Consider the following 26,649-nt stretch of genomic DNA (forward strand, 5'->3'; position numbering starts at 1 on the left):
GAGGACTAGAGATTTTATGTTCTTCAACTAACACAAAATAATAAATCAAGAGCAGTCATCTTCCATAATTTTATTTCAAAATCAAATCAGTTTGGAATTAATAATTTTAAAAAAACAGACCATGCATTTACTTTAAAAAAAAAACAGACCGTGATTTCAAGAACCTCTATCTGCACATTGTGTTTAATATGCATACAAATATGAAAAACAGATGACATCCAATCAAAATGAAAGTGTTTGGAAATAAAAAGATTAAATTCTAGCTGCTCCCCAAGTCTAAGAGGTTAACCGTAGGTTCCTTTCTGGGCTAACTAAAGGTCTACATTATGGAGCCAGGGCGGACAACTTTGGAGGAACCAGGGACCGATTTTGTGTCCCAGAGTCCTTCAGAGGACACACAGATTGCCCAAAAGTGAAAGTGTCTAATATTTTTACTTTCAGTTATAAAAAATGGATTTGGATGTGGGGGTGTTAAATAGTGCAGGGAGAGCTATGAGGCATTTAAAAGGTGAACCACCGCTTCTGGGAGCTTCAAGGAGTTGCTGAAATGCACCGGTTCACTAGAATAACAGCAGGCTGCAGGAGGGCTCAGGGTGCAAGAACAGCGATGGGAAGATATGTCTATAGGTAGCTCCCAGGCTGCAGTTTGCATACTGCTGTTATAAAGGAGGAAATCACGTATGAATGTTACAAAAATAACACACTTGGCAAACAACCCAGAAAGCACTTCCAGGTTCTGTTCAAGCTAACACAAGTACATTTGAGATTTTTAGTAACACATAACACACATGCAGATAAAAAGAACTAGCATCACAAGAGTGAACAAGGTAGAGCCTGTCTATTCAAAGCAGAACTAGACAGAAAGGTGCTGTAAGCATGTACAATGAAGTCTGAATACTGCCTGCTAAGAAATTACTATCACTGCACAAGGAGACAGCGGATTTCAGATTCCCAATGCTGTATTTTCACTCCTGCTTCCTGTATGCTGCCTGATGACAATCATACTAGAAACCAAAGCAAAGCATTTCAACCGTTGCCTTGATTTGTATAAAATATTACATTAATACAATTCACAAATAAATTGTATTTTCACATACTATTGTGAAACATGATTAAATTCTATATGGTCCAGATTAAAATCACTTGAAAAGCCACCTTCCTTTATGGAATATTTGGTCCTCTCCAGCTTAGTTTAAAACCAATTCAGAAGACAAGGGATGTGGCAAGAATACTTTGCCAGGTTGATAATTTCCTAATTCTTACTATGCTACTGCAGGTTTGCTAAAATGGGCAGCCCAGCAAAGTGGAAGTTGACTTGCCAGCCATGTCTGCAGTCATCAAAAGGTTATACAGTTGCTAATTTAGTTGTGGCAACTACTCCTTACCTCCATACAAAGTCTTCATGATAAACAAGTGCAACTCACATAATTATCTAGAGTACACAGCTGACAGAAAAGCTGCTTCCTGAATATGTCCAGAGAATATACCATACAATAAGGCAGGAATTTTAGCCATGACAGATGACGTACAATGGCTATTCTACTTGATCAAGCTATTCTGAAATAATCATCCAGTCCTTAAAAGCAACCAGGGTTGTACAGTACTATCTCATACCTGTACAGCATTGCTCCTCTACAAAACTGACCTGCGATAGGAGGGTAGATATTTTATTCACACAGAAATCATTACAGTACATTTTCCACTCCCTTCCCCCCCCCCCCGCAAAATAATATGCTATTTCTTGGTTAACACCTTACACTATTTTGGTCTGGCTTCATGAAAACACTTCCACAAATGGATAGCAAACTGGTGCCTTTCACTTATAGCTGAATATCACCGTGCTACACTGAGTCCCACTTCAGAAAATTCCCTGCCCTTCAGAAATGGACTGGTTTTGACTACAGCATAAGAAGCAAGGAAGCCCTAGTGGTATTACCTTCTGATCCGAACCTCTTTTAGTATTGTTGGTTTCTTCACTGGCAGGCTGGATTCTAGCTTAAACATCAAGCTTGTGAACAATAACCAACCTTAGGACCTTCCCAGACTTTCCCGCTAAGAAAATACATTCTCTCTTTAGTGTTTAACACTGATTTAGTATTCAGTATCCTTTTCAAGTGCACAGAAATATGGGTTCATTGAAACCCAGATAAAATTGCTTAGTGTGCATGTCAGAATTTAACTAGGGAACATCCCCTAGAAAAGTCCAGGTGGTGGAAGACACATTCCCTGGGGCTGTCAAAGCAAGCCAAGATTCAGAGTTATATATGCCACTGGTTGGAATTCAGCAATAGTGCTGCTTTCTGTGGTCCTGACAAATCCTAGGTACAAAAGATATTCCAACAGAATTGGGCTTAACATATAGAACAGCCAATAAGACAGATCAAAGTCGGCAGAGCTTAATCACTACTTCTGTTTTGTCTAACAACAGCAACAAAGGAGACAGACTGAAACCAACCTAGATCTCATCTAGTTTCTTCATATCAGGGGAGATGTTTCAAGAAAAACTATGCTCAAGGCAAGACTTCTGAAGGATAGTCTTTTCCCAGCCAGACTGCCCCTTTTGACTTAGGCTTTGATCAGCATGGTAAAGAGTCTCCTTCCTTCAATAGGTAAGATTTATCTAGCAGCTTAAATCACTCTGGTGCAGTAACGAAATCAGCCGAACTTGCCGTAGAGAAGGCGCTCTTGCTCTTTCACCTCTGACTTCAAAAATTAAATAGAAATATGAAAGCAAGTGTTTACGCTTTTTTCTAGAAGAGACTTGGTCTGGCTCTTTTTCCTACATGAAATTAATCAATAAGGAAAGTTGCTGGTGTGGATGCTCTACGAAAAAGCAGACTGGAGCCTCTGAAAAGTTGCCCCTAGGAAGAAAAGAGGAGACAGTTATGGGGGATGGGATACTGAGATCTCTTTCTTTGTTTCTCATGAGCTGTAAGAGCAAGAGCTGGCAATCATGCAGACCGGTCACATCAGAAGGGTTTACACTGAAGCCCCGTGGCCCTGGGGTAGGGATAGCATAACTATTTAAGGTCCTATTATGAGTGGACAAGATGGAAAATGGCAGGACTTAATTTGTGCCTATCTGTAGTGTGAATACATCTTAGTCTACTATCTCAGCTTTGACAATTCCACATTGGGTGGCCCTGCTAAGAGTCCATGCTCAAAATTGAGTCTTGTCTCCTAGATAGCATTGCTCTCAGCTCCTCTGACAGGCTCAAACTCCCTTATCACAGCTAAGCTACATGGAAGACAGGTTAAGTAATGCATGAAAGAGAGGGTTGGCAAAAAGGTTCCATTTTAATGCAAGAGGTTTGCACAGCAAAATCAACATAAGAGAAGCCTTGAGAGGCCATGTTTAAGTGAATTCGGTGTTTAGGTTACAGAAACCAAAGAGCTTTGTGCAACCAAAAAAAGCAATCACAAAATACAAAACTGTGAATTCTTTCCTACAGTTATCTAATTGTGTCTTTTCCTTTATACATATCCAGAAAAATTCTTCTCAGTATAATGCAATAGCAAAAAGTATAGACTGATTATATTGGGCTGATCCACCACAGGAAAGATCACAGTGGTTGGGTTAGTTCCCAACCTTGGGTAACCCACATGTTCTGGACTGAAGTTCCCAGAAGTCTTCCCCACAGCTATGCTAGCTGGGGTTTCTGGGAGTTGCAGTCCAAGAACACTTGGATTACCCACAGCTGAGAACCACTGATCTTAAAGAAAAGATTTTAAAGCTGCTTTCCTCAACTTGGTACCTTGAAAAACTACCATCACCAACACCTCCAGCTAACATGGGGTAATGGGAGCTTGTTGTCCAACCAACATCTGGAGGGCACAAGGACAGGGAAGACTGCTTTCAAGATGATTGGGGGTGGAAAAAGTACAGGTTAAGGCAGAGGGTGGGACGGCAATCTTTTGCACATTTAGCAGCAAACAAGGTAAAGAGAAATCTCTCCATAATTAGGACTCCTTTCTTCCCAGTTCAAGACAAAAAGGGTTTGGCTTTTCATCAACAGAGACTTGGTCAGGAATCAGGTTTTCCTGATGGCATTTTTTAAAAGCTGTTCCACCTCAGAATAAAAACTGCTGCTCACCTGAGCACTGAGGTGTTTCCAACAATGGATCCAAGAGGAAAATACAGGGGCATATGGCGGGAGACCAGCAAGTAACCTGTACAGCAAAGAAAGCAGTCAAAGAAGAGAATGCGCAAGTGCAACAGAGAATCAGGCAAGTCACAGACAGGAACAAGTGCAGTTACTGCATCCAGGCACTATCATTGAAACAGTAAAAACTGAAGTAAATACGGAGCTTCCATTTTAGGGTGGAGGCAGTAAGCAACAGAACACACAAACCAAAGGTACTTCAGAACAACTGGAATAAAAAGTAAGCCATCATTTTTAGGTCCTTTTACAGCCTTTCTTATTAAAAAGCTTGAGAAAAAGACAGACGCTAGAATCCTGTTGCCAATTTGCACTTGCATGAGAGAAATCACTTAAGCCTCAGTAGTACATTGCCACTCATCAACAAGGCACTGCCTTCCTTCCTGGGTACACCTGATTGCGCAATCAAGGCTGTGCCAGAAAGAATCACAATGAGCGGCACTTTGCTTCCAAGACTTACATAATTTTCCTCATATAAGTGCAAAATGGCAATAGAATACAAATTGCAAATTGGTAATCTGGCCAACAATTCTTCGCCTGGTGTTTATAGAGCTTTTTACAAATATATGACGCCAAAATGGTCTTTTTCTCTCGGTACGTTCAGGCCAAACCTTTTCCAAACTAATCAGTCTAAAGTCTCTTCATTTATTTTTTATTTTTGGCATGGGAGGGAAGAAGATGAATTACTCATGCTTATCTGCAAAGTCTAAGATCTCTAGTATAGGGAATAATAAGTACATGGAATAGTTTTGCTGAACAGGCAGTAATTTAATGACATTTTCGTTTAAGACGCTAGATTGTAGTGAAGAGAGGGGGCAAAATCACATACCCACAGTTGTTTACTGCCATGAGATCTCCAACAAGAAGAAAGGGGTAGGTCAGCATGCTGACAGCAATCTGAAATAAAGAAATGACTGAGGTAGCCATGTCTGCACCACACAGTTAAGCAAAAGAGCAAGCAGACATGCAGAATGAAAAATGGATAGAATGGAGTATTTGGAGAAATTAAGAGAAAATATATTTCATCAGAAGCAGATTAACTCTCAGTTAAAAAGAAAATAAGACCACAAGCAATTAGTAAGCATTGGAACTGACAGAAAATCTGTGGTTGAAGGACACAACACTGTCAGCAGAAAAAGACCTCTATAAGTGAAGAACAGTCTATAACAGCAGCTGGGTCTCTGTGTACATATTGCAATTCATTAATGGCTTTATTCAATTTTGGACTGGCAGTACAGAGGCTCCTCAAGTATAAGTAACATTTTGGTGGATCTGGAAACTCTCAGGAACATGGCCAATAGGTCACTGTAATTCCTAGCTCCATAGCACTAAGGTGAGAACTGATGTTTTCAGAAGCAATCCTTCCTTTTCTCTAACCTGGATCATCTGGATCAGAAGCAGGGACTTGGTACGCCCAGATAAGGCACTGAGTCAAGTTAATGCTATTGACTGGCTCTCCAGTGTGGTGGGGGAGAAAGCTTCAGAATAGGAGACATGGCATGGAGGTGAAAGATTTACTATAGTGTGCAACAGATTGTTTGTTTCATGCATTGCACTTGGCTAGTCACATAATTAGTGTTGCCAATTATTATTCTAATCCAGAGTATCATAACCCAGCTGCTTTGACCTCCAGAAGTCAACTGCTGTTACTCAGTACTTATGGCAATGTACACAAGGAGACACAATGATTTACAGAAGGGCCTACAAGCACAAAGCCATACCCTTGACTTTCCCAATAAAATCAATGGTTTACATACCCCCATGACAAATTTGGTGTAGCTCCGGATCACAGAGGCCTGGTTGAACTGAAAAGAAGAAATCAGAGGTGTCTCAAAGTTCAAGCCATCAGACACATTAAAATAATACAGGAAGGTCATCAGATGTTGATGCTAGTACAGTGGTGCCTCGCTTAACGATGTTAATTGGTTCCCAAAAAAAACATTGCTATGGGAAAACATCGCTAAGCGAAACACCATTTCCCATAGGAACGCACTGAAAACCTGATAATCCGTTTGACAGCTGTCAAACCTACAGTTCAATGCATTCCAATGGGGGAGAAAAAAATTCACCAAAAATTAACGAAGACTCAGAACAAAGCCAAATTAAGTTTGCAAAGGTTTTACAAGGTCCACTAATGATTCCACACATTTAAAACAGTTTTGAACATTTTAAGACACACTTAAATTAGCGAAAATGGACATCGCTAAATGAAACAGGAGGACCTAAACTGTCATTGCTAAGCGAGGCATGGTCCCGAACATCGCTATGCGAAATTTCTCCACAGGAAACATTGCTAAATGGAGCGCAAAATCTCTCCAAAAACCTCATCGCTAAGCAAATACATCGTTAAATGAGGCAATTGCTAAGCGAGGCACCACTATACTAGGAAATGAGCAATATAGTTAACAATGGTCAGGTCTTAGCTGCAGTCTTATCAGCATCCAAGCCATACAGGTAGCAAGGTATACTTGGCTTAAGAGGCAATTTTTCAACTGAAGATTTTGCAATTACAAACCTATCAGGAGGAAAGCAAAGACCACTGAGTCCACCAGTTATGTGGAGTCCACCCTGTCCTTATATGGAAACAAGTTTTGGTCACAATCCACCTGCTTTAGTATTGGAGCATATGTCCCAAAGGGTGAAAATCATGGGTTTATTAATAAGCTGCTCCAGAAAATTGTTTTGAGAATTTTTGTATTTCCTTATACTGAATTAATATGGGACAAAATAGACAAAAATGTTTATGGGAAAGCAGCAGTGCTTAAGAGGAGCCACATGCAGAGCAGGAGGATTTGAAGAAATCATGGCAAAGGCCACTTCCATCGCAATGGCTGCTGTACAGCAAGAGTCAAACTGCTGAAGGTCATATCCAAGCAGAACAAGATGAAAAAACAAACTCCGTTACATTTGTCATTTAATTATGTCATGCTTATTTGAAGCTATGGCACAACTGGCAACCTATGGCCTTCTAAATGCTAAGATTGTTGTTCCCTTAGCTTCAACACAGCCAAGGTGAGGGATCATGAGAGCTGTTATTCAATAACATCTGGTCATGAGTTTTCAATCCTGAACTATGAGAGCAGAACAGGGAGTTACCTCACTCACAGATGGCACATGCCCTTCAATTAGAATCACATAAAGGCTTCAACTGGGATTGAAATGAGTTAAGAGAAAATGTTTCTATTTCTCCCTTTCTCATACCTTCATTAAACCCCCCCCAAAAAAACTTACCACTTCTTAAAGAAGTTATTCACAAGCATGCTAGGACCTTCAGACTCTCATTCTCCCTCGCTATCAGCATAAGTAACAACATATCAATCAGGGTGGGCAATATACACCCCACAGACCACATGGCACCAGGCTGCTAAATCTGCTCCAATAAGCAGAAATGTGATACTATTTTAAAAGGCAAAGGGGAGTGTACAGCTTTTGCTGCTGTCCCTGGTTAGTTTGGCAGGCTGGTTCCAGTTTCCTGCCCTACTCTAAACAAACAAGAAATGGAAGAAATTCAGAATTGCTACCACTCACGTTGTCATCCACTGCATATGTGTTGATCAAGTGAGCCAGAAGATTGCAGCACCATAGAAAAATAACATCACCTAAGATATGAGGAACTAATCCTCTAGAAGAGAGAGAAGAGAAAGATTGGATGAAATAGACTTCTGAATTTTCTTCAAGGGTCTAGGAGCATGGGTTCCAAAAGTGGTTTTTTTTGGGGGGGGGTGTCACTGTGGTTATTTTATATTGTGGTCATGGTGGGGAGCAGTTGGTGGCAACAGCAAAGGCTCTTTCTTGAGGTCAATTCCCTCTTCTGTGGGAGCAGCAGCAAGCAGAAAGTTATCGCTGCTGTCAGAGAACGAGGAGGTAGCAGCAGTTGGGCAAAGCCTTGACCAAATGGGTCCTAGATCTTTTTATGCAAATACAGCAGGGAGGAGTCAATTTACAATTAAATTGTAAATTGCCCAGAGAGTGCTTTAGGAACTATGAGACAGTATATGAACAGCACATTTCGCTTTCCTTGGTTGTTATGAAAGGGGGTTGTGACTTGAAAAGGTTTGGGAAATGTTGGTCTAGAGAATGAAAGCATTCATAGCTACATATATATCTATGTATTAACTATGTGCCTGGACTAAGGAAAACATACAAAAGATTATGCTGACCTAATCAGTGCGCTGAGAACACTGAACTTCAGAGCCCCTGGTGGAAAACTTGTGGTCTTCTAAATATTGCTGGACTTCAAACTTTCATAAATGCAAGCTATTATGGCCTATGGTCAGAAATGATGGGATAATGTCCATCAACAGATGGAGCACCACCATAGGATTATCAACCCAGTCCTAACTGATGTAGCAGCAGTACATTTTTGGAGAAGAAATAATCATAATTTTAATAGGATCAATTTAATCCATCACCAAATGCATTCCCATGACACCAAGTGGTAAATAAATTACCATGGTATGCCTGTAACTACAAGGTTACACAAGGGCCTGTGGATCCATCCACAGGCTGACAATATCACTACTGTACTTGGTTTCTGGTTCTCATTACTAAACTACAGCAAGTATTTGTTTATCACATTTATATACTGCCTTTCCACCAAAATCTGGTGCTCAAGACAGTTAAAACACAACATTTCAATTAAAACTTACAACCAGCTGTTAGAAACACAGTAAGAAATACAGCAATATCTAGAACGAAAGAACACCTAGTCAGATAAAAGCCCCTTCAGCTGGCAAACTAGCTTGAATGCCCCCCCAAAAAACCACAGGTGTCTGTTTCTCTGATCATGAAAAGACAACACGGAAATCAGCCTCTGGTTCAAGCAGGGTGTTCCTGAGAAGGCACTCTATTGTGTCCACACCAAATGTGCCTCTAATGGCACTGAAACCAAGAGAACGACCACCACAAAAACACACGTAACCCAAACAAGCTTATAAAACAGAATATGACCTTTCAGAGCCTTGTCTTAAGTCATACAGGGCTTCACCAGTCATAATCAGATCTCTGAACTCTACCTAGAAACAGACCTGCAACCATGAAATTGTTATGTCAAAGGAGTCACATGCTTCCTGTAACTGGATCCTATCAAAAGTCTGGTTACAACATTCTAGATCATCTGCAAAGCACTTTGTACAGTGGGAACAGAAGAAAACATTTTACAAACTAGTGACGCATCCTGAACTCAATACTGTTTAGAAGCTATGATCAAAATATTGTTGGGTGCTAGTGCAATGGGAACAACATCACTGGCAGCAGCGGATCATTAATGATTAAGGCTCACTTTTGCAATTTCAAGCAACTTTGTCACATTGTGTGTGAGTGGTCCTTAGCCTGAAGCCTTTACACAGTGGCAATTTGCCACTGATGTTGTTTCCACAAGGTGTGCAACATAATTTCAGTGTATGCCTCTATAATGGCTCATTCTTGCTTCTGATTCACTATTGCTGCTACTAAACAATCATAGTTCTCACTGTGTGCTACCAGGAACCATGCAGAACACAGTGGACAAAATATATTGCCCAGAGGCTCACACTGGCTTGCTTTGGGTCTGTTAACCCAAAAGTTCACTGTTCATACTTTAGCTATTCTTATGGAGTTACACCCAGTTATTAATCCCAACTACAGCAGATCCTTTGAATTAATGGAATTTACATAAATGTTGACTTAAAAGGTTTCATTCATTCAATAGTTTCACTTGAGTTGAGATGTAACAACAGGATGTAACTCATGGACTGTAGGCACTTCTACATCTTATTAAATCTTTGTTCTTTTGGTTTCTAAATGCTCTAGTCTTTTGGTGTGTTAAGCAAACTGGTTTCTTTATTGCATTATTTCTGTCAATCAGGTAACAGATTGACAATTTCACAACTAAACAACCCTGGTGTCAAACTGTTCTTAGCAGCACGTTGTATCACGTTAAAACATTTTTTGTGCTTTAAAAGGGCTCACAGGATAGTCTGTTTAAAACAGAATTAACACTGATAATTATTGCCACTTAAATACTAAGTCTTGCTCTCCTTGCAGTAAATGCTCCAAGCTTTAACTGTATGCACAAAAGGATGCAAGGGACGAGCAGCAATTTGTGATGTGCTCTTACTTATCATTTCTATTGACATGCAGAAGATATTAGGAGCTGACAATGCTGAACTGCAATTTATATTAACCCTGTCCCCCAAACTCTCTGCTACATCTATGAGAAGTCTTAGAATTACAAAAGGGTCTTCAAACAAGGGCAAGCATAACGTACAGAATTGCTGATATTTGTTACAGTTGTAGCCCACCTTTCCTCTAATGAGATTAAAGATATAATTAGCGTTCTCCTCCACCCCACTTTATTCTCATAATAGCCATGTGGAGAAGGTTAGGCTGAGAGTAAGCACCTGGTCTATGGTCATCCAGAGAGTTTCATGGCTATATGGGAACCAGAACCCAGATCTTACAAGTCTACCCAACACTCTAACCAGTACAACACAACAAGCACTGCTAACGTCCCAAATGCAAATACAGAAACATCCTCTGTTGGCAGATCATTGTTTTGAATGAACACTTACTTGCCCAAGACCTCCTCCAACCTTGCCCAAGCATGTAAAGAACAGATTCTAACTGAATGAGATTTTAAAAGAAATTTGAATAGACTCACGTACACGAAGAATCCTAGGAGTCCTTCTTCTTTCCAGATTGTCCCAATTGAGCTGAACACCCCTCTGTAGGGAAGGGGGGGAAATGGCAGTTAGATCCAAAAAAGACTTCACACATCTCTTTATTTTGCAGTAAATCCCTGCAGTTGCTACCAGTCTGATCCAATATAGGAGAGAAGAATACAGTAAATGACATTTCAATAATCCAACTGCAAATTGGGAGTTTATTACTAGTGTTATTACAGTATGCACAGCAAACCACCACCAAGAGCAACAGCAACATTCCCATTCTTGAAACTTTTAGTAGCTTTTCCCAATAATCACAGACAATGATATAAACAAAGAAGTCTTTGTAAAATCACAATACAAACAGTCTTCCATTAAGGAAAAAAGGAAAAAGCTAAATAAACCTGCCTCACTTAGCAATGGCAAACCCAATAATGTGTTCTGAAATTATCTGATACCCATTAGTGGATACCAAGCAATGGCAGGCATATTCAATGCTTTCTATACTGTTTGCATTTTTTTCAAGCAAATTTTTTTTCTATCCTGTTTTTACAAACTTTGTGAAATGTCATTTTTAAAAGTCTGCATGAAAATGCATATGCATTTGTCTGCACACAAAAATCTAGATTTCCCTAATGTAGGCCTTTTTTGTATTCTTTTTCCCTTAACAAACACATTTTTAACACATTTTAAAATCTGAAAACCATACCCCACAATTCAGTGGGAAGTGTGAAAACCTGATCATTGTGTTCTAGCTTGCAAATTATTCTGGGAAGGGTGGATAAGGCCCAATCATACTTCTACAGTATATGATCAAAACAAAATATGCCCCAATCACTAGGGAGAGGTTCATTCCCCAGGTTGACTGACAGGACTGATCCTTCACCATGACAACTGTGCAAGTGCACCAGCAAATTTGTAGTAGTTTGAGTTTCTTTATGATTAAAACATTGAGATATTTCACAGATGTTATGGATCCTATTTCCCCCCCCCCAAGAAAAAGACAATTTAATAAACCACACAGGCAATACTCTTATTTGTTGCTCATGCACTCGGAAGAAAAAAAATCACACTGTTTTACTGATGAGATATCAGCTGCCTGCTGTGATCAGCTGCCTCACTGCATGCCGGGCATGCACTCAGCACCTCATCAGTAAGTCACCAGAAGACAACTTCTACATTTTGTATCTTACACATACATAAATAACCAGTAGAATTCTGGCTAATGAATTTTACAGGGATGATAGTTACACAGAAGCAAAGATGCCGGACATATGAAAGTTTGAGAATTGTGATACTGTGAATGCTGAAGCTCATCTGCGTAAACAGAGTAAAAAAAATGCCCTTGTTAGTATTCTTACCTCCAGTTGCAGAATGCCAAGATAATCTCACCTGTATTTAACTTCCCGTCCTATAAACTGGACCATGAAGCGCATAGAGATGACTACAGTACAGAAATAGAGATATAAATGACTGCCAAGACAATCTATTCAACCATCTAACAAAACTTTATTAAGCAGTATGTGAAACATTAACACCACTTCCAGAATACTGATATTCTGTCTGCTACAGTTCTCCCTTCATTATCTTGAACAGAACTATAAAAAGTGTATTCCTCCATCATAGCAAAAGCATGATATTTTAGTACCTTAAAGACTGACAATCTTTAAGCCTACTCTGTCAGATGCATGACATGTTTTCTACAATTGCTAGAGGTTCATATTTGTACACACATAACCACAGAGGAAAAAAAGTATGTAAACAAAAGACAAAATACAATAGGTAGATCTACTACATTTCTATCCTGAGCCAAACGTATTAAGGCTAAAGAATAGAATAACTAATTTAAGTAATAGGCCCCTAGTCATAATGTTTATTCTTCCATATGCTGGTTTTAACAACTGGAAAGAAGTAATTGTTTTCTGCAGTAGATAAAATAATCTCAAACTTGACTGACGGAAGGTGGACCTGTCAAGGTTAGGCTGCCAATCCTAAAAGAAACAATTCATCTTCCAAAAAACAAACAAACAAACAAAACCCTTATCTTCTTTATCTACAATAATGTACAGAGACAAGAACTGAAAAGGGCAGGCTACAAAACTTACCATGTAGGGGATGGGAAATAACTCGGGAAACGCACTGCATCATCATCTCATGGGAAGTCTGATGAAACATATCAAGAGAGCATAATGCGAAAACTCTCTTAAAAACAGGTCTGACCACAACTGGTTCTATAATCAGTAGAACTAGGTGGGAAATTGATTATTTTAAGTGCCTTACTTTGCTTCCTTAAGTGACAAAACTATTTGCTGGAACATACAGAATGCAGTGACTTCCATCATGTCACCACTACCTTACAGCGGCAGCAAGAGGCTGCACTACCCTCTCAACACACAAGGGAATACATCCTGCTTCTGCTGCTGAATTTGCTTTCAAGGTATTAAAATACAGTGGTGGGGATTACACACAATGCCATTTATATTTAAAAAAAGGTGCAGAACCCACACATACCTTTTAAAAATAGGGGTCTTTTTGCTGTTGTGGCACTGCCAAAATTCAGCAGCACAGGCAAATGCTGACAAGGGGCACACATGTTACCCACCCCTGTTTTAAATCACTCCTTTCCTCCCACAGAATCTCCCTCCACCATAATGGCAAATTTGTGTGTCCATAATTTCATTCCACTCAGACAAGTTTTTTCTACTTTCTCACAATGTTGATCCAAATAACTTTTTCAAACTATTTTTATTTTTATAAGAAGGAGTAAGGAATGAACCAGCCTCCAATCTAGGCTTTCCTATATTGAGTACCGAAAGATAAAGCACTATATAGGGAGTTCCACCTCTTTTGCCACCTTCCGGAGGGATGTTTTCACATCATCCTTGTTAGAAACGTGCTCCATATCCTCCAAAGGGAAAGCCTTAAATACAAAAGAGAAAAGAAGTAAACATGAACGTGATCTGCTTTTGAAATTTTTTCTATGTTGAACAATATTTCCATTATGGGCCCTCATATAAATAATATGGTTTATAAGTTTATCTCTTAAACACAGCTACAGAGAATGAAAACTAATCACATTTATATCTTGCTTTTCCTCTAGGGAACTCAAGAAAACATATGGAATGCTACGGCCCTCATAAAAACTACACAAGGTAGTTTAAGTTGAAAGATAATGACCCAAATCCTGTTGATTCAAGTGGGGCTATTCTAACCACAATTTCCTGTGCGAAAGTAAATCACAGTCAGAGCAGACCCATTTGGATCAATGGAACTGACAGAGTTGACTCTCCCCATTGATTCAATGGGCCTACTCAAGTGCAATTTATTGTGCTAAGGAATAAGATTTTGGCCAATGACATGACTGAAATTGCTCAGTGAACTATATAATGGAGCAAGGATTCAAACATCACACATATCTTTCCTTTCTCCTCTCTACTTCCTTCCCCTTGTGCCACACTATTGCAAACAACTTCTGCATCATGGAAACATTGGAAGAAGCTGAGATTGCTTTGAAAATTTCCTCCTTGAAAGCAAGCATGTGGCTTGCACACATCACCTTGCCTCTAAGCAATAGCAACAGTGTGAGAAGGGCTGCATGCTCAAGCTCTGAAGAAGTGTGAACAAGTCTCTCTTTCCCTTTTTCAACAACGCAGAAAGTGAGACAAAAAGGGAGCACGGGGAGGTGGTGGCCTGCATAGTTGAATTAGACAGTGTTCAGCTTTTTGGCATTTCCCTGCACACAGCAGGAGGAGATGAGGTGGAAGCGAGCCAACTCCTCTTGGCAGGAGACAGAGCAGCACCACTCCCCTCCTTAATGAGGAGCTGTCATTGAAAATTAGGAAAGTGAAATCAACAGCCCCACTGTCAAAGGCAGAACAGGCCAAGAAGTGTCAACTAACAAGTTCTCACAGGAAATAAACGGTCAATAAGAGAGGATCAGGACCTCATTATTTTTGTGAGGCTGAAGGAATTCAGACATTCCTAAACCAACCTGATGGTGACTTAATAATCAATTAATTTCAATTGTGGACCAGAGGAACCATCAGTGTTGGGTTATAACAAAAAAAAAAGGGGGGGGGAGAACCCATAATGCTGCAGGATGGAGGAAATGGCTCAGAAAATCAAAGACATTAGAGATGCATTGAGAGGTTCCTATTGCTGAGGAGCCACCTTCTGTTAGTGCTCTTGTATCTTGGCACCTCAGCACCCATAAAAAGATCTACTGCTTCTGCTTAATGAGTTCTGGTGGTTGCTGCTGCTGCTGTGGTCCTTGAAGCTCAATTCCTTCCAAATCACAATGGGCAGAGATGAAGTTAGCATTCCATTTCCACTTAAAATCAAATGCTAACTTGGTTTTTAGAAGAAATTATCACAAATCAATTCACAATCACCCCCCCCCCCCCATAGAGCAAGGAGAGCAAGCATGTACCTTACCTTCTTTACTTGGCCCCGGCTTATGGTAGATAAAGTGCTAGAGAGGATACGAGGAGTAAGGCCACGGAAAAGTCCCCTTTTGCCATCCACTTTCACAATGTGCCCGGCTGGGGAAGAAAACACTTCATCAGTTTTCAGGGGTGCCAATTTTCAGCTGACTAACTATCTAAATCCTTATCAGGGCATTAGACTGGCTGCTAACACAGATACTACAAAATGTGAAAACACCTGGCATTTTCAACTATCCTTGTAACTTGGTCTGCCTATCTTTAAGAGTTACATGGGATTTTATTGGGCTTTGTTAGAAGATGAACATTTGTTTAACCTGGGCTTCATTGTGCTTCCTCCTTCCACCCAAAAGGATTTACGTTATAATCTGCAAAATGTGCTGAAACAAACTGTATAGATACTAAATTAATATATGGATTAAATGGTTCGACAGAATGGAAAAAATTTACATGTGCCCCAATGTAATTATATTAGAATGCTCTAGTTGTTTGCTATAGTAGCAGTACAAAACTGTCCTGCATTACCTAATCCTTTGCCTCTTGCAAAGCACAATTTGTTCCCTTATAAAACAAGACTATACAGTAATGTGATCTTTATTTTTTTAAAATCAACCTTAACAACCACAATGTTAAAACAGTATACACAAAACAGCAGTAGGGAAGAACAAACACAAACCATCCCTAAAATTGTAACAGAATACCCATGGCTACACTTTTTTAGAAGTAAGCTACAAAGTATGTAATTTTTGTCATTCTAAGTCTGTCTGCCACTTTTAGTAGGTAATCTGTTTCATGCAAAAAAAAGTATGTGCAAAAGCAGTCAAATATTTTTCTTTCAAAGAATTATAAATGTAGTATGACACAATGCAGTGAATGAGATTCTCAAATGTCATTCCAGTATCCCTATCAAGTCTTCTACCAAAAGGAATTTTATTGAAACAGTCATTCATGATCACCAAATGCACACAATTGGAGTTTAAATCCTCACCCATCTAAGCTTATGTCTCAAAAATAAAATTTTATCTTATGTTTATTGTTATAAGTCTTTATGCCTTAACTATCTTTTACTCATTTGGAAACCAAATACAGTGGTGCCTCGCATAGCGATGATAATTGGTGAAGCAAAAATCACTGCAAAGCGATTTCATCGCTATGCCATTTTAAAAAGCCCATAGGAATGCATTGAAACCCCTTCAATGTGTTCCTATGGGCTTCAGACTCACCTTTAAACGAAAATCCTCCATAGGGCGGCCATTTTCGCTGCCCGGTAAGCAAGAAATCCGTCCCAAAAAACAGCGGGCGGCCATTTTTTTTACCTGCCGGCCATTTGGAACTGCTGATCAGCTGTTAAAAAATCATCACTTTGTGATGATCGGTAAGTGAAACGGGGTACCAATCATCGCAAAGCGATTTTTGCCAATTTGAAACATCGCAATGTGATCGCTATGCGATTTTGTCGTTAAACGGGGCGCCCATTAAGCGAGGCATCACTGTAATGTTTTTTACAATAGATGTGACATTTGCCAATGTATATGTTTCACAAAACCATTAACAGTCTGAGAAAAAGAGCAACAGGAATCGTTTATCAGACTTTTAAAAATTAGTACACTCCTATCTGTCTACACAGAATTAAGTCTAACGGCATTAGTAACTTGTTGCAAAATTGTAAAACCCCAAAACACACACAATCAAAATATCAGTGGGGACACTGTACACTTATGTCTTCTCACTCTCCTAAAATATTGTGCTCCATCAAATTTTGCAATTATTGCAAGAATAACTCTTAACTAAAACAGAATACATAAGTCTTCCATTGTAAAATTTTATGTTCTCACTAAAAATACACAAATAAAATTTATTAAAGAATAATTAACTTATGTATACCACGTCAGCTTTTTGCTAACATTGCTTTATCAACTATTTTTGAGTGCTACATTTCTCTAATTATCCTTATCCACTGGCAAATTTACTTATTAGGGCATGCTCACCATATGCAAAAAAGCCAGGCAGATAAAGCACTTTTCTCCCCAATAGATTTCTCCCAACTGTTGGAGGCAGAGGCTCATGCCCAACCTTTAAAAGAAACACCAGTCAGGCAACATCTGCTGTGTGCAAGTATCACACCTACCACTGATCTTTAGTCACAGGGTTAGGTTTATGCCATATACTATGTACTTCAAACCCCAACTGGCCAACCAGCTGAACCAATGGACAAGGATGATGGGAGCTGCAATACAGCATCGTCTACAAGGCAAGACATTCCCTAACTATGCCCAAGAGAACCCAGTTCAGTAGTTTTCCATTCCTGCTGTATTCATTTCTACAACTCTTTTGCAAATGAATTGATCTTACATACATGTTCTGTTACTCCTCCTTTGGAAAAACAAAAACAGAGCAACCCGCCAGAACTATCAACTCTTTCAAGCTGAGACTCATACCTAGTCTGGTGAAATAAACCAATAAACGATGGCTATGCTGTGGCCACACCAATACTTGATTTCTATGGTTTTCTGATCAGCGGTCAGTTAGACTTTTCTCAAGTTAAAATATATTTCAAGTGACAAGCTGGGATGCACTTCTGCATGTAGTCTGACTCACAACTAGTTGACATAACTAATCAAAAGCAGATTTTCACGGTAAGGCAGTGTCCTGGTCTCCCATTTTAAGCAGCAGCTTTGAGAAACCCTGCATCGTGGAGTATCTATCCAGGCAGCAAAAGGAGTGCTGATTGGAATTATAAAGCATGGTCCTCTCTGCCACACAATCCAGAAGTGGAGTCCTAAACTGGGCCATTCACGAGGCCGTGAAGACCCAAAGCTGCACGGTGGGAGGATGCCTTGGGACAATATCTCAAGAAAGCCAGCTACAGTCAGCCCTTTCCATCCCAAGGCCCGGCCTGGCAGTCCCTGCCTGCCTCCTTCACAACTGCCTCTCACATCCTCCAAGCAAAAGGGCCCCTCCGTGCCATTCCGGTAGGGGCAGGGAGGACCTCCACCCCAACCGCACCTGCACCAGTAGCTTCACATAGAGCAGCGGGTGGCTCAAAGCCGTGAAACCGGCACTTAGTGCCACGAAAAGAGCATCTGCTCCCTCCGCCGGCCCCGGTCCCACTCCTGGCCCAGGTAAGGGGCGAGATACCCCAGACCCCACAGTAACGGCTGCCATCCCTTCGCTTCTCAATCATCCAACGGGGGAAGTACACTTCCGGGAGGAAGCCCCCTCCCTGTCACATGACCAGACCTTTAGGTTCACACGCCCCGTTTCTACGTCCTGACGTCACGGAAGGCGGAAGAGCGCTAAGCGGCGAAGGCGTTTCCGGCTTTCCAGCCTATAGACACAAAAAGATAGAGAGATAAAGCAGTTGGGCGGAAATCGAGCTTCCTGGTTTCTTCCATTCCCCCCCCCCCTTCACGGGGCAGAGCCACAGGATTTTAGAGTTGCTGTCTCCGGATAGGAACTTGTGCATGTACAAACAAGTAAAGAGAAGAACCTACACTCTTTCTAACCTAATGCGTGTTCTTTTGTTTGGAAGACTTCATTAGAGAGTCCATCTGTCCGCCTCGTATAACAAAGAGGTGGCAACATTTACGACGAACGATAGTTTCCTGCACACACCTGTGAAAGAATTCACCATCCTCACGCAACTCCTTATTTCTGGAATGATAACGAAGTGATCCCACTTGTTACTCCGTTGTAGCCTCAGCACATATACACACATACGGAAATGGGGAGAACGATACCGCACTATACAGTACAGTATTATAAACGATGTTGTGAACTACTCTCACCTTCAGATTCCATAGAAATAGTAGACGGTTCACGTTTATCTCCCAATAGTAAGAAATATTGGCAGGGCATTTTCTGAAGATTGAAAAGTTCAAACATTCAATTCCCTCTCCCACACGAAAGAAGATCTAAAAAGGAAACCTCTTTGTTTTCTACATGGGGGAGGGAGGCCCAATTAATATAAGTCCTGAATTACTCTGTCATCTCCTATGAGTACGCGTCACTTTTGCTCTCTAAAAAGAGGGTGAAGAAACCTCAAAACCTATGTGATAAATGCAAAACTGAATAAAACGTCTACATAAAATGTTTGTCATTGAGAATTCATTTATGAACGACACGTACTATTGCAGTAGTTGTATGGTGCCCCCTAGCGTTCCTATGCGACAATTACATGGCATTCTAAAATTTGTTGTTCAGTCGTTAAGTCATGTCCGTGACCCCATGGACCAGAGCATGCCAGGCCCTCCTGTCTTCCAGTGCCTCCCGGAGTTGGGTCAAATTCATGTTGGTAGCTTCGGTGACACTGTCCAACCATCTCATCCTCTGTCGTTCCCTTCTCCTCTTGCCCTCACACTTTCCCAACATCAGAGTATTTTCCGGGGAGTCTTCTCTTCTCATGAGATGGCCAAAGTACTGGAGCCTCAGCTTCAGGATCTGTCCTTCCAGTGAGCACTCAGGGTTGATTTCCTTCAGAATGAATAGGTTTGTTCTCTTTGCAGTCCAGGGGACTCTCAAGAATCTCCTCTAGCACCACAATTCAAAAGCATCAATTCTTCAGCCTTTTTTTACGGTCCAGCTCTCACTTCCATACATCACTACTGGAAAAACCATAGCTTTGACTATGCAGACTTTTGTTGTCAAGGTGATGTCTCTGCTTTTTAAGATGCTGTCTATGTCAGATGTGTGCATGTTTGGCCTGGATCAGGTGAAGAACCAGAGAGAGACCTAGGACACAAAGATGGAGACCAACAGAACCAGAGGAACTATGGGACTTTGTATTTCTAGCTAGAAGCCCTCATTGGGAGAAGTTCAACTTTTGAACTGTGAACGTTTTGAACTAAGTTGACAAAACACATCTGCTGCTGAGGGCAGCAAATGCAAAGGGCATTAAGAAGACCCTGGTACAAGGATCCTCCTGAGCAAAACAGATTCCACACATGTCCACTAAGTGATGGAAGATACATTAAGCATTCCATACTTCACAATAAGTGATAAGGACCATATATCTAGGGGGAAACAAAGAAACATCTAATACACATGCCCAGCTAGCAACCGGAGACAAAGAAACATCTATTACACATGCCCAACTAGCAACCTGCCTTAAAAATATATAAAAAGAGGTTCCAGGCAATCATAATTTGTCTGCTGAAACCAAAAGGCTTTTGGAACTAACTACTTTCTTTGGAACTTGGACAATGCAGATAAAGAATTATTCTCTCTTTGGTGAGTATGTATGTGGTGTGAATGCGCTGAATGCATGAAACCCCTTTATCTAGAATTGTAATCAATAGGTAATAAAGTATATTCATTTTGCATTTGTTAATGTGTCTTGTGTGGTCCTTTGCTGTTTAATATAGTTCTTCTTGGGATACAAAAGGTCCATTAATCACCCTTTTGTGACATCTAGGTCTGTCATCGCTTTCCTCCCAAGAAGCAGGCATCTTTTAACTTTAACAATCTTAATTTCGGTTTGGGATTCCTCCACTCCAGCCTTTCACATGATGTATTCTGCATATAAGCTAAATAAACAGGGAGACAATATACAGCCTTGTCGTACTCCTTTCCCCATTTTGAACCAATCAGTTGTTCCATATCCAGTTCTAACTTTTGCTTCCTATCCCACATATAGGTTTCTCAGGACATAGATAAGGTGGTCAGGCACTTCCATTTCTTTAAGGACTTGCCGTAGTTTGCAGTGATCCACACAGTCAACGGCTTTTGCGTAGTCAATTAAGCATAGTTAGATTTTTTCTCTGGAACTCTCTGGCTTTCTCCATAATCCAGCGCATGTTAGCAATTTGGTCTCTAGTTCCTCTGCCCCTTCGAAATCCAGCTTGTACTTCTGGGAGTTCTCAGTTCACATACTGCTGAAGCCTATCTTGGGGGATTTTGAGCATAACTGTGCTAGCGTGTGAAATGAGTGTTATTGTACGGTAGTTGGAGTATTCTTTGGTACTGCCCTTCTTTGGGATTGGGATGTAGATTGATCTTTTCTAATCCTCTGGCCACTGCTGAGTTTTCCAAACTTGCTGGCGTATTGAGTGTAGCACCTTAACAGCGTCATCTTTTAAGATTTTAAATAGTTCAACAGGAATGCCATCACCTCCACTGGCCTTGTTGTTAGCCATGCTTTCTAAGGCCCACTTGATTTCACTCTCCAGGATGTCTGGCTCAAGGTCAGCAACCACACTATCTGGGTTGTCTGGGACATCCAGATCTTTCTGGTATAATTCCTCTGTGTATTCTTGCCACCTCTTCTTGATGTATTCTGCTTCTGTGAGGTCCCTACCATTTTTGTCCTTTATCATGTCTATCTTTGCACAAAGGGTTCCTTTTACATCTCCAGTTTTCTTGAACAGATCTCTGGTTTTTCCCTTTCTATTATTTTCCTCTATTTCTTTGCACTGTTCATTTAAGAAGGCCCCCTTGTCTCTCCTTGCTATTCTTTGGAAGTCTGCATTCAGTTTTTTTTAACTTTTCCTATCTCCCTTGCATTTTGTTTCTGTTTTCTTCTCTGTTATTTGTAAAGCCTCGTTGGACAGCCAATTTGCTTTCTTGCCTTTCCTTTTTCTTTGGGATGGTTTCTGTTGCTGCCTCCTGTACAATGTTACGAGCTTCCATCCATAGTTCTTCAGGCACTCTGTCCACCAAATCTAGTTCCTTAAATCTGTTCTTCACTTCCACTGTATATCCCTAAGGGATTTGGTTGAGATTATACCTGACTATCCCAGTGATTTTTCCTTCTTTCTTCAGTTTAAGCTTGAATTTTGCTATAAGAAGCTGATGATCAGAGCCACAATCAGCTCCAGGTCTTGTTTTTGCTGACTGTATAGAGCATCTCCATCTTTGGTTGCAGAGAATATAATCCATCTGATTTCGGTATTGCCCATCTGGTGATTTCCATGTGTAGAGTCACTTCTTGTGTTGTTGGAAAAGAATGTTTGTGATGACCTTCTTGTTCTCTTGACAAAACTCTATTAGTCTTTGCTCTGCTTCATTTTGAACTCCAAGGCCAAACTTCCCTGTTGTTCCTTTTCTCTCTTGGCTCCCTACTTTGGCATTCCAGTCCCCTATAATGAGAAGAACATCTTTCTTTGGTGTCAGGTCTAGAAGGTGTTGCAAGTCTTCATAGAATTGGTCAATTTCAGCCTCTTCAGCATTGGTGGTTGATGCATAAACTTGGATTACTGCGATGTTGAAAGGTCTGCCTTGGATTCGTATTGAAATCATTCTATCATTTTTGAGAGTGTATCCCAGTGCAGCTTTCCCCACTCTTTTGTTGACTTTTAGGGCTACTCCATTTCTTCTACTGGCTTCTTCCCCACAATAGTAGATATGATAGTCATCTGAATTGAATTCGCCCATTCCCGTCCATTTTAGTTCACTAACTCCCAGGAGGACAATGTTTATTCTTTCCATCTCCTGTTTGGCCACATCCAACTTACCAAGGTTCTCAATTTCTATAATTACAACCACGTATTATAATATAAATGGTTGAGACCAGGAGAAGAAACACCTGCATGTTGCAGAGTTTTGAATTTCTGGTAAAATTCGCTTTTTGTTACACAGTAGAAATGCATAGATCCACAGCAAAGAGGTGGGGCTCTCTTTGAATTCAAAAGTTTGAACACGTGATTGAATAGTGATAGACAATCACCCCAGCCCAATAAAATCTCTCCCAGTGTATCAAGATACAGATAGCATATGGAGCTGTAAACAAAACTGCAACAAAATAAAAAAAGTTAAGAAGGCAAAAACATTGTGGCACCTTGAAAACTAACTGATATATTGTAATAAGAGCTGTTGTTCCCAGATCCATTTCCTCAGATGATAGAGTGAGACTTATGGTAAATATTTATGCATTTATACACCTTGCAGAGAGAAAAACTCCAGTACCTATGTGATACACAGCAAAATTCTAACAACTTATTAAAAATAATAATAATAAACAAAAACAGTTTGGACAGCAGGCATAATTGCTGATTTCCCAATAGGAACGTTTTCTTTATTTTTAAAAATATGTTTTCCTTTTTTACAATTTTAGGTGGGATAGTGCTGCAGAAATGATGCTTTCAGTTTGTGATACCTTACAAACTAGATCTCAGTAACAGCCCTGCTTGGGTCTTGCAAATTCAAAGCCATGAGTTCCTTTGTTGAATCACTTCATCTCCTATACAGCCTTCCTCTTTTCTTGCTGCTTTTCATTTGTCCCAACATTCTTGTTTTTCCTAGGGAGCCTCATCTTCTCAGGATGCACCCAAAAGCTGAAATCCTATTGCCTAGTGTAATAAAGTCACACTAGAGTAGGCCCATTGAGTTGGTGGGGATTTGGCAAGGCAACTCCTCTGTAAATTCCATTGATTCAAATGGGCCTACTCCAGTTGGAACTTAGGTTTACTTTAGAATGTGACTGTGTTCCAGCAGAGAAGTCAAAACTGGAACAAAAGTGAATAATACATGCAAGGCATAACTATCCAGGCTAGAGTTTGCATTGAATGAGAGAGGATCTTAAATGAACACAATACAGAGATGTTACCAAAAGCTCTGTAAAGTCTGCTGTCTTCAGAGTTCTGTTTTCAGTACTGTACTTACTTCCTCTTAATATTATCTACTACAATATTTGAAAAAGCTCACAAAGAAGGGCAAAAATTTGCAAGCTGTTGGGTGCTATGTCATGTGGTTTCAAAAACACATTCTGAGAAATATGTAAAGCAAGAGAGAATCTGGGCTATCATGAATTCAATGCCTTTTCTTGTGGATCCTTTCCTGAACATAGCTTCCAAATTTCAAGGACCAGTTTTTGATCTGTAGAAATGCTCAGCCTGATGGAGGAGAAGCAGACCAATCCCACTACCTCTGTGGTTAACCTCATTGGTGTACTGGAGAAGCTCAGGTACAGGGCAGGGCGGGGTGAGGAAGGACTGTATGTAAATCAGGTCTTTAAAGCAGAATGGTCTGAGGTAGCTCAGGAGTAAAATAGAATAATTTTCTGTTTGTTAAGAAGTATATTTAAACCTTTGAAAAATACTGCCAAGTGCCCAAATCCTGGCTCTGTGAGATTCCCCCCCAACCCCCCCCCCCCAATGATAGTCGCTACAAATGTCATTCAAACTTACTTCTGTTTATTAAGTTTCTTTAAGAAATTTGTTGCTAGTTCTAGCTGAGAATGTGGTCTGCACTTACAGATCTTATTGGGAAACATAATTAGGAATGTACAATCCTAAAGTCTGTTTTGCCACTGTTCTGCACCACAGAAACAATAATCTAGGATGTAAATATGGTTCAGGCTATGAACACTTAAGGATAATAAAAATATTAAATACTTATAAACTCTTCATGTGCATGTGAGTCCATGCACATGCATCCACACATAGTTAATGGTTGCAACACATTCACATACTATATAGTGAATCTAACCATGGTTTAGTAATGGTTGCTGATAGACTTCATATTATTTCCCCCATAGAAATAAATGCTAGAACCTGTGTTTTTCTCCTCTTTATTCATTATAGCTATTATTTACTGAAACTGTCATTTTCCTGCTCAGTCCTACCATATTCTAAAAGTCTAACATTTCTACTTATACTTGTTACCCAAGTGGACTATGCAGAATGTCAATTATGGAAAGAAAGTTATGGTATTATACTCTGCTTGGTTAGGACCAGCTTTTGCTAGAAAGCATCTGATCCTGGAATGTATTTCCCAGGAGGAAAATCTGAGCAGTACATCTGCAGTATATGTTAGGGTAGGTTTACAAGGAACCCTTTGGAATATGCAAGACTGGCTCTTCAAGAAACAACTTTAAATTATGATTTACTACGTTTTCCTTAGAGATGCAGCTAGAATTGGTTGAGAAGCCGATCTGTTTCATACAGTGAGTCCATGAAGTTATGTAGTTGTTAACTGCTTTTTTTATTTATATGTTGGCTTTTATTTTTTTTTCTCTTTCCTTAATTTGTTCAGTAGGTGCAGACTTTACTTTTCCAAAGCTAATATCTAAGTGTTCCTATATTTTTATAAAACAAGGAAGTCCTCAAAAAGAGGAAACAAACAACAGAAACAAAGATGCAAATTATAGTTCAAGGCATACATATGAAAGAAAAGAAATAGTTAGCATTACTCAGCCAACTATTTTGTTTGATTTGACAAAAGTAGATTGTGGAAGTTGTTGATTTACAGAAGATTTTTTGTTCAATTACCAGAAGTACATTGTGATTTCCCAATAAATTCTCTAGTTACTTTAAAGTGACTTATCTGTCTTCAGAGTCTTGATTCCAGTTCTATTTTTAGTTACACCATATCATGGTTTGATCATACCCTTGCATTGTAAATATCTCATCTGGTATAATCCTCATGCTGAATAAACAGATAAAAATATGGAATTTGTTTAATCTCCTAAAAGGGAAGGAAGAAATACCTTGCAGCTGCACCTACTGGCTCCCATTGTCTTGAATAAATAATGGGAAAGTTTTTTTTTTTTTAAGCAAGATAGTAACAAACGGATGGGGCTCAAACATTTCTAGGGCCGAATACTTGGAGTACAGGCCTTCTCTCACTGTCTTCCCCCAATTATACAATCAGCGATAGAGTTAGGCATCCTTCAGTCTCGAAAGACTATGGTAGCGTGCTCTGTGTGGAGGACTTGGAACAGCGTCTAGTGTGGCTGAGGAGGCCAATTCGAGAGTGACAATCCCTTCCACACTGAAGACAAATCCAATCTGTCCCCTGTCCAGCTCCCTGGTTTTGCTGCTTTTGTGATTTCCTCTTTGCCTCGGCCTGCTGGGCAAGGGTCGCTTCAAATTGGGAGAGGCCACGATGCAGTGCCTGCCTCCAGGCTGAACGCTCAGATGTCAGGGTTTCCCATCTGTTGAGGTCTATTCCTAAGGCCTTCAGATCTCGCTTGCAGACGTCCTTGTATCGCAGCTGTGGTCTCCCTCTGGGGCGATTTCCCTGCACTAATTCTCCATACAGGAGGTCCTTTGGAATCCGACCATCAGCCATTCTCACGACGTGCCCAAGCCAACGTAGACGTCGCTGTTTCAGCAATGTATTCATGCTGAAAATTCCAGCTCGTTCTAGGACTACTCTGTTTGGGACTTTGTCCTGCCAGGTGATGCCAAAAATCCGTCGGAGGCAACGCATATGGAACGTGTTCAGCTTCCTCTCCTGCCGTGCACAAAGGGTCCAGGACTCGCTGCAGTACAGGAGTGTGCTTAGGACACAGGCTCTATAGACTTGGATCTTTGTATGTGTCGTCAGCTTCTTATTGAGCCATACTCTCTTTGTGAGTCTAGAGAACATGGTGGCTGCTTTGCCAATGCGTTTATCCAGCTCGACATCCAGAGAGAGGGTGTCAGAGATGGTTGAGCCAAGGTACACAAAGTCATGAACAACCTC

General features: G+C 40.3%; 2 protein-coding genes across 7 annotated transcripts in view; one reads left to right on the forward strand and one right to left on the reverse strand.

Annotated features, from left to right (window-relative positions):
* Positions 1 to 55: 55 nt before the first annotated feature.
* Positions 56 to 18,508, reverse strand: MTCH1 (mitochondrial carrier 1). Of its 3 annotated transcripts, XM_072997443.2 has the most exons (12): positions 18,253 to 18,508; positions 17,235 to 17,319; positions 15,239 to 15,345; positions 13,647 to 13,724; positions 12,910 to 12,967; positions 12,197 to 12,248; positions 10,805 to 10,864; positions 7,689 to 7,782; positions 5,918 to 5,965; positions 4,990 to 5,057; positions 4,095 to 4,170; positions 56 to 2,861 (listed from the first exon to the last, which is right to left on the reverse strand). In XM_072997443.2, exons 1-12 carry the CDS (start codon positions 18,409 to 18,411, stop codon positions 2,790 to 2,792), a joined length of 957 nt encoding a protein of 318 aa, XP_072853544.2. In that variant the 5' UTR covers positions 18,412 to 18,508; the 3' UTR covers positions 56 to 2,789. The 3 variants fall into 3 exon arrangements, with proteins under 3 accessions (XP_072853544.2, XP_078248871.1, XP_072853545.2); XM_078392745.1 differs by lacking the exon at positions 17,235 to 17,319 and having other exon boundaries at positions 18,253 to 18,474; XM_072997444.2 differs by lacking the exon at positions 7,689 to 7,782 and having other exon boundaries at positions 441 to 2,861; positions 10,801 to 10,864; positions 18,253 to 18,473.
* Positions 18,509 to 23,286: 4,778 nt separating this feature from the next.
* Positions 23,287 to 26,649, forward strand: part of FGD2 (FYVE, RhoGEF and PH domain containing 2) — a 29,641-nt gene continuing 26,278 nt past the window's right edge. For all 4 annotated transcript variants that reach the window (XM_020795363.3, XM_020795336.3, XM_020795345.3 and 1 more), the window contains exon 1: positions 23,287 to 24,145. In XM_020795363.3, the coding sequence (XP_020651022.3) occupies positions 24,066 to 24,145 (80 nt within the window). In that variant the 5' untranslated portion in view covers positions 23,287 to 24,065. The remainder of the gene's footprint in view (positions 24,146 to 26,649) is intronic.

Source organism: Pogona vitticeps, chromosome 4 (genome assembly GCF_051106095.1).
Source record: "Pogona vitticeps strain Pit_001003342236 chromosome 4, PviZW2.1, whole genome shotgun sequence".
Taxonomy (NCBI): domain Eukaryota; kingdom Metazoa; phylum Chordata; class Lepidosauria; order Squamata; family Agamidae; genus Pogona; species Pogona vitticeps.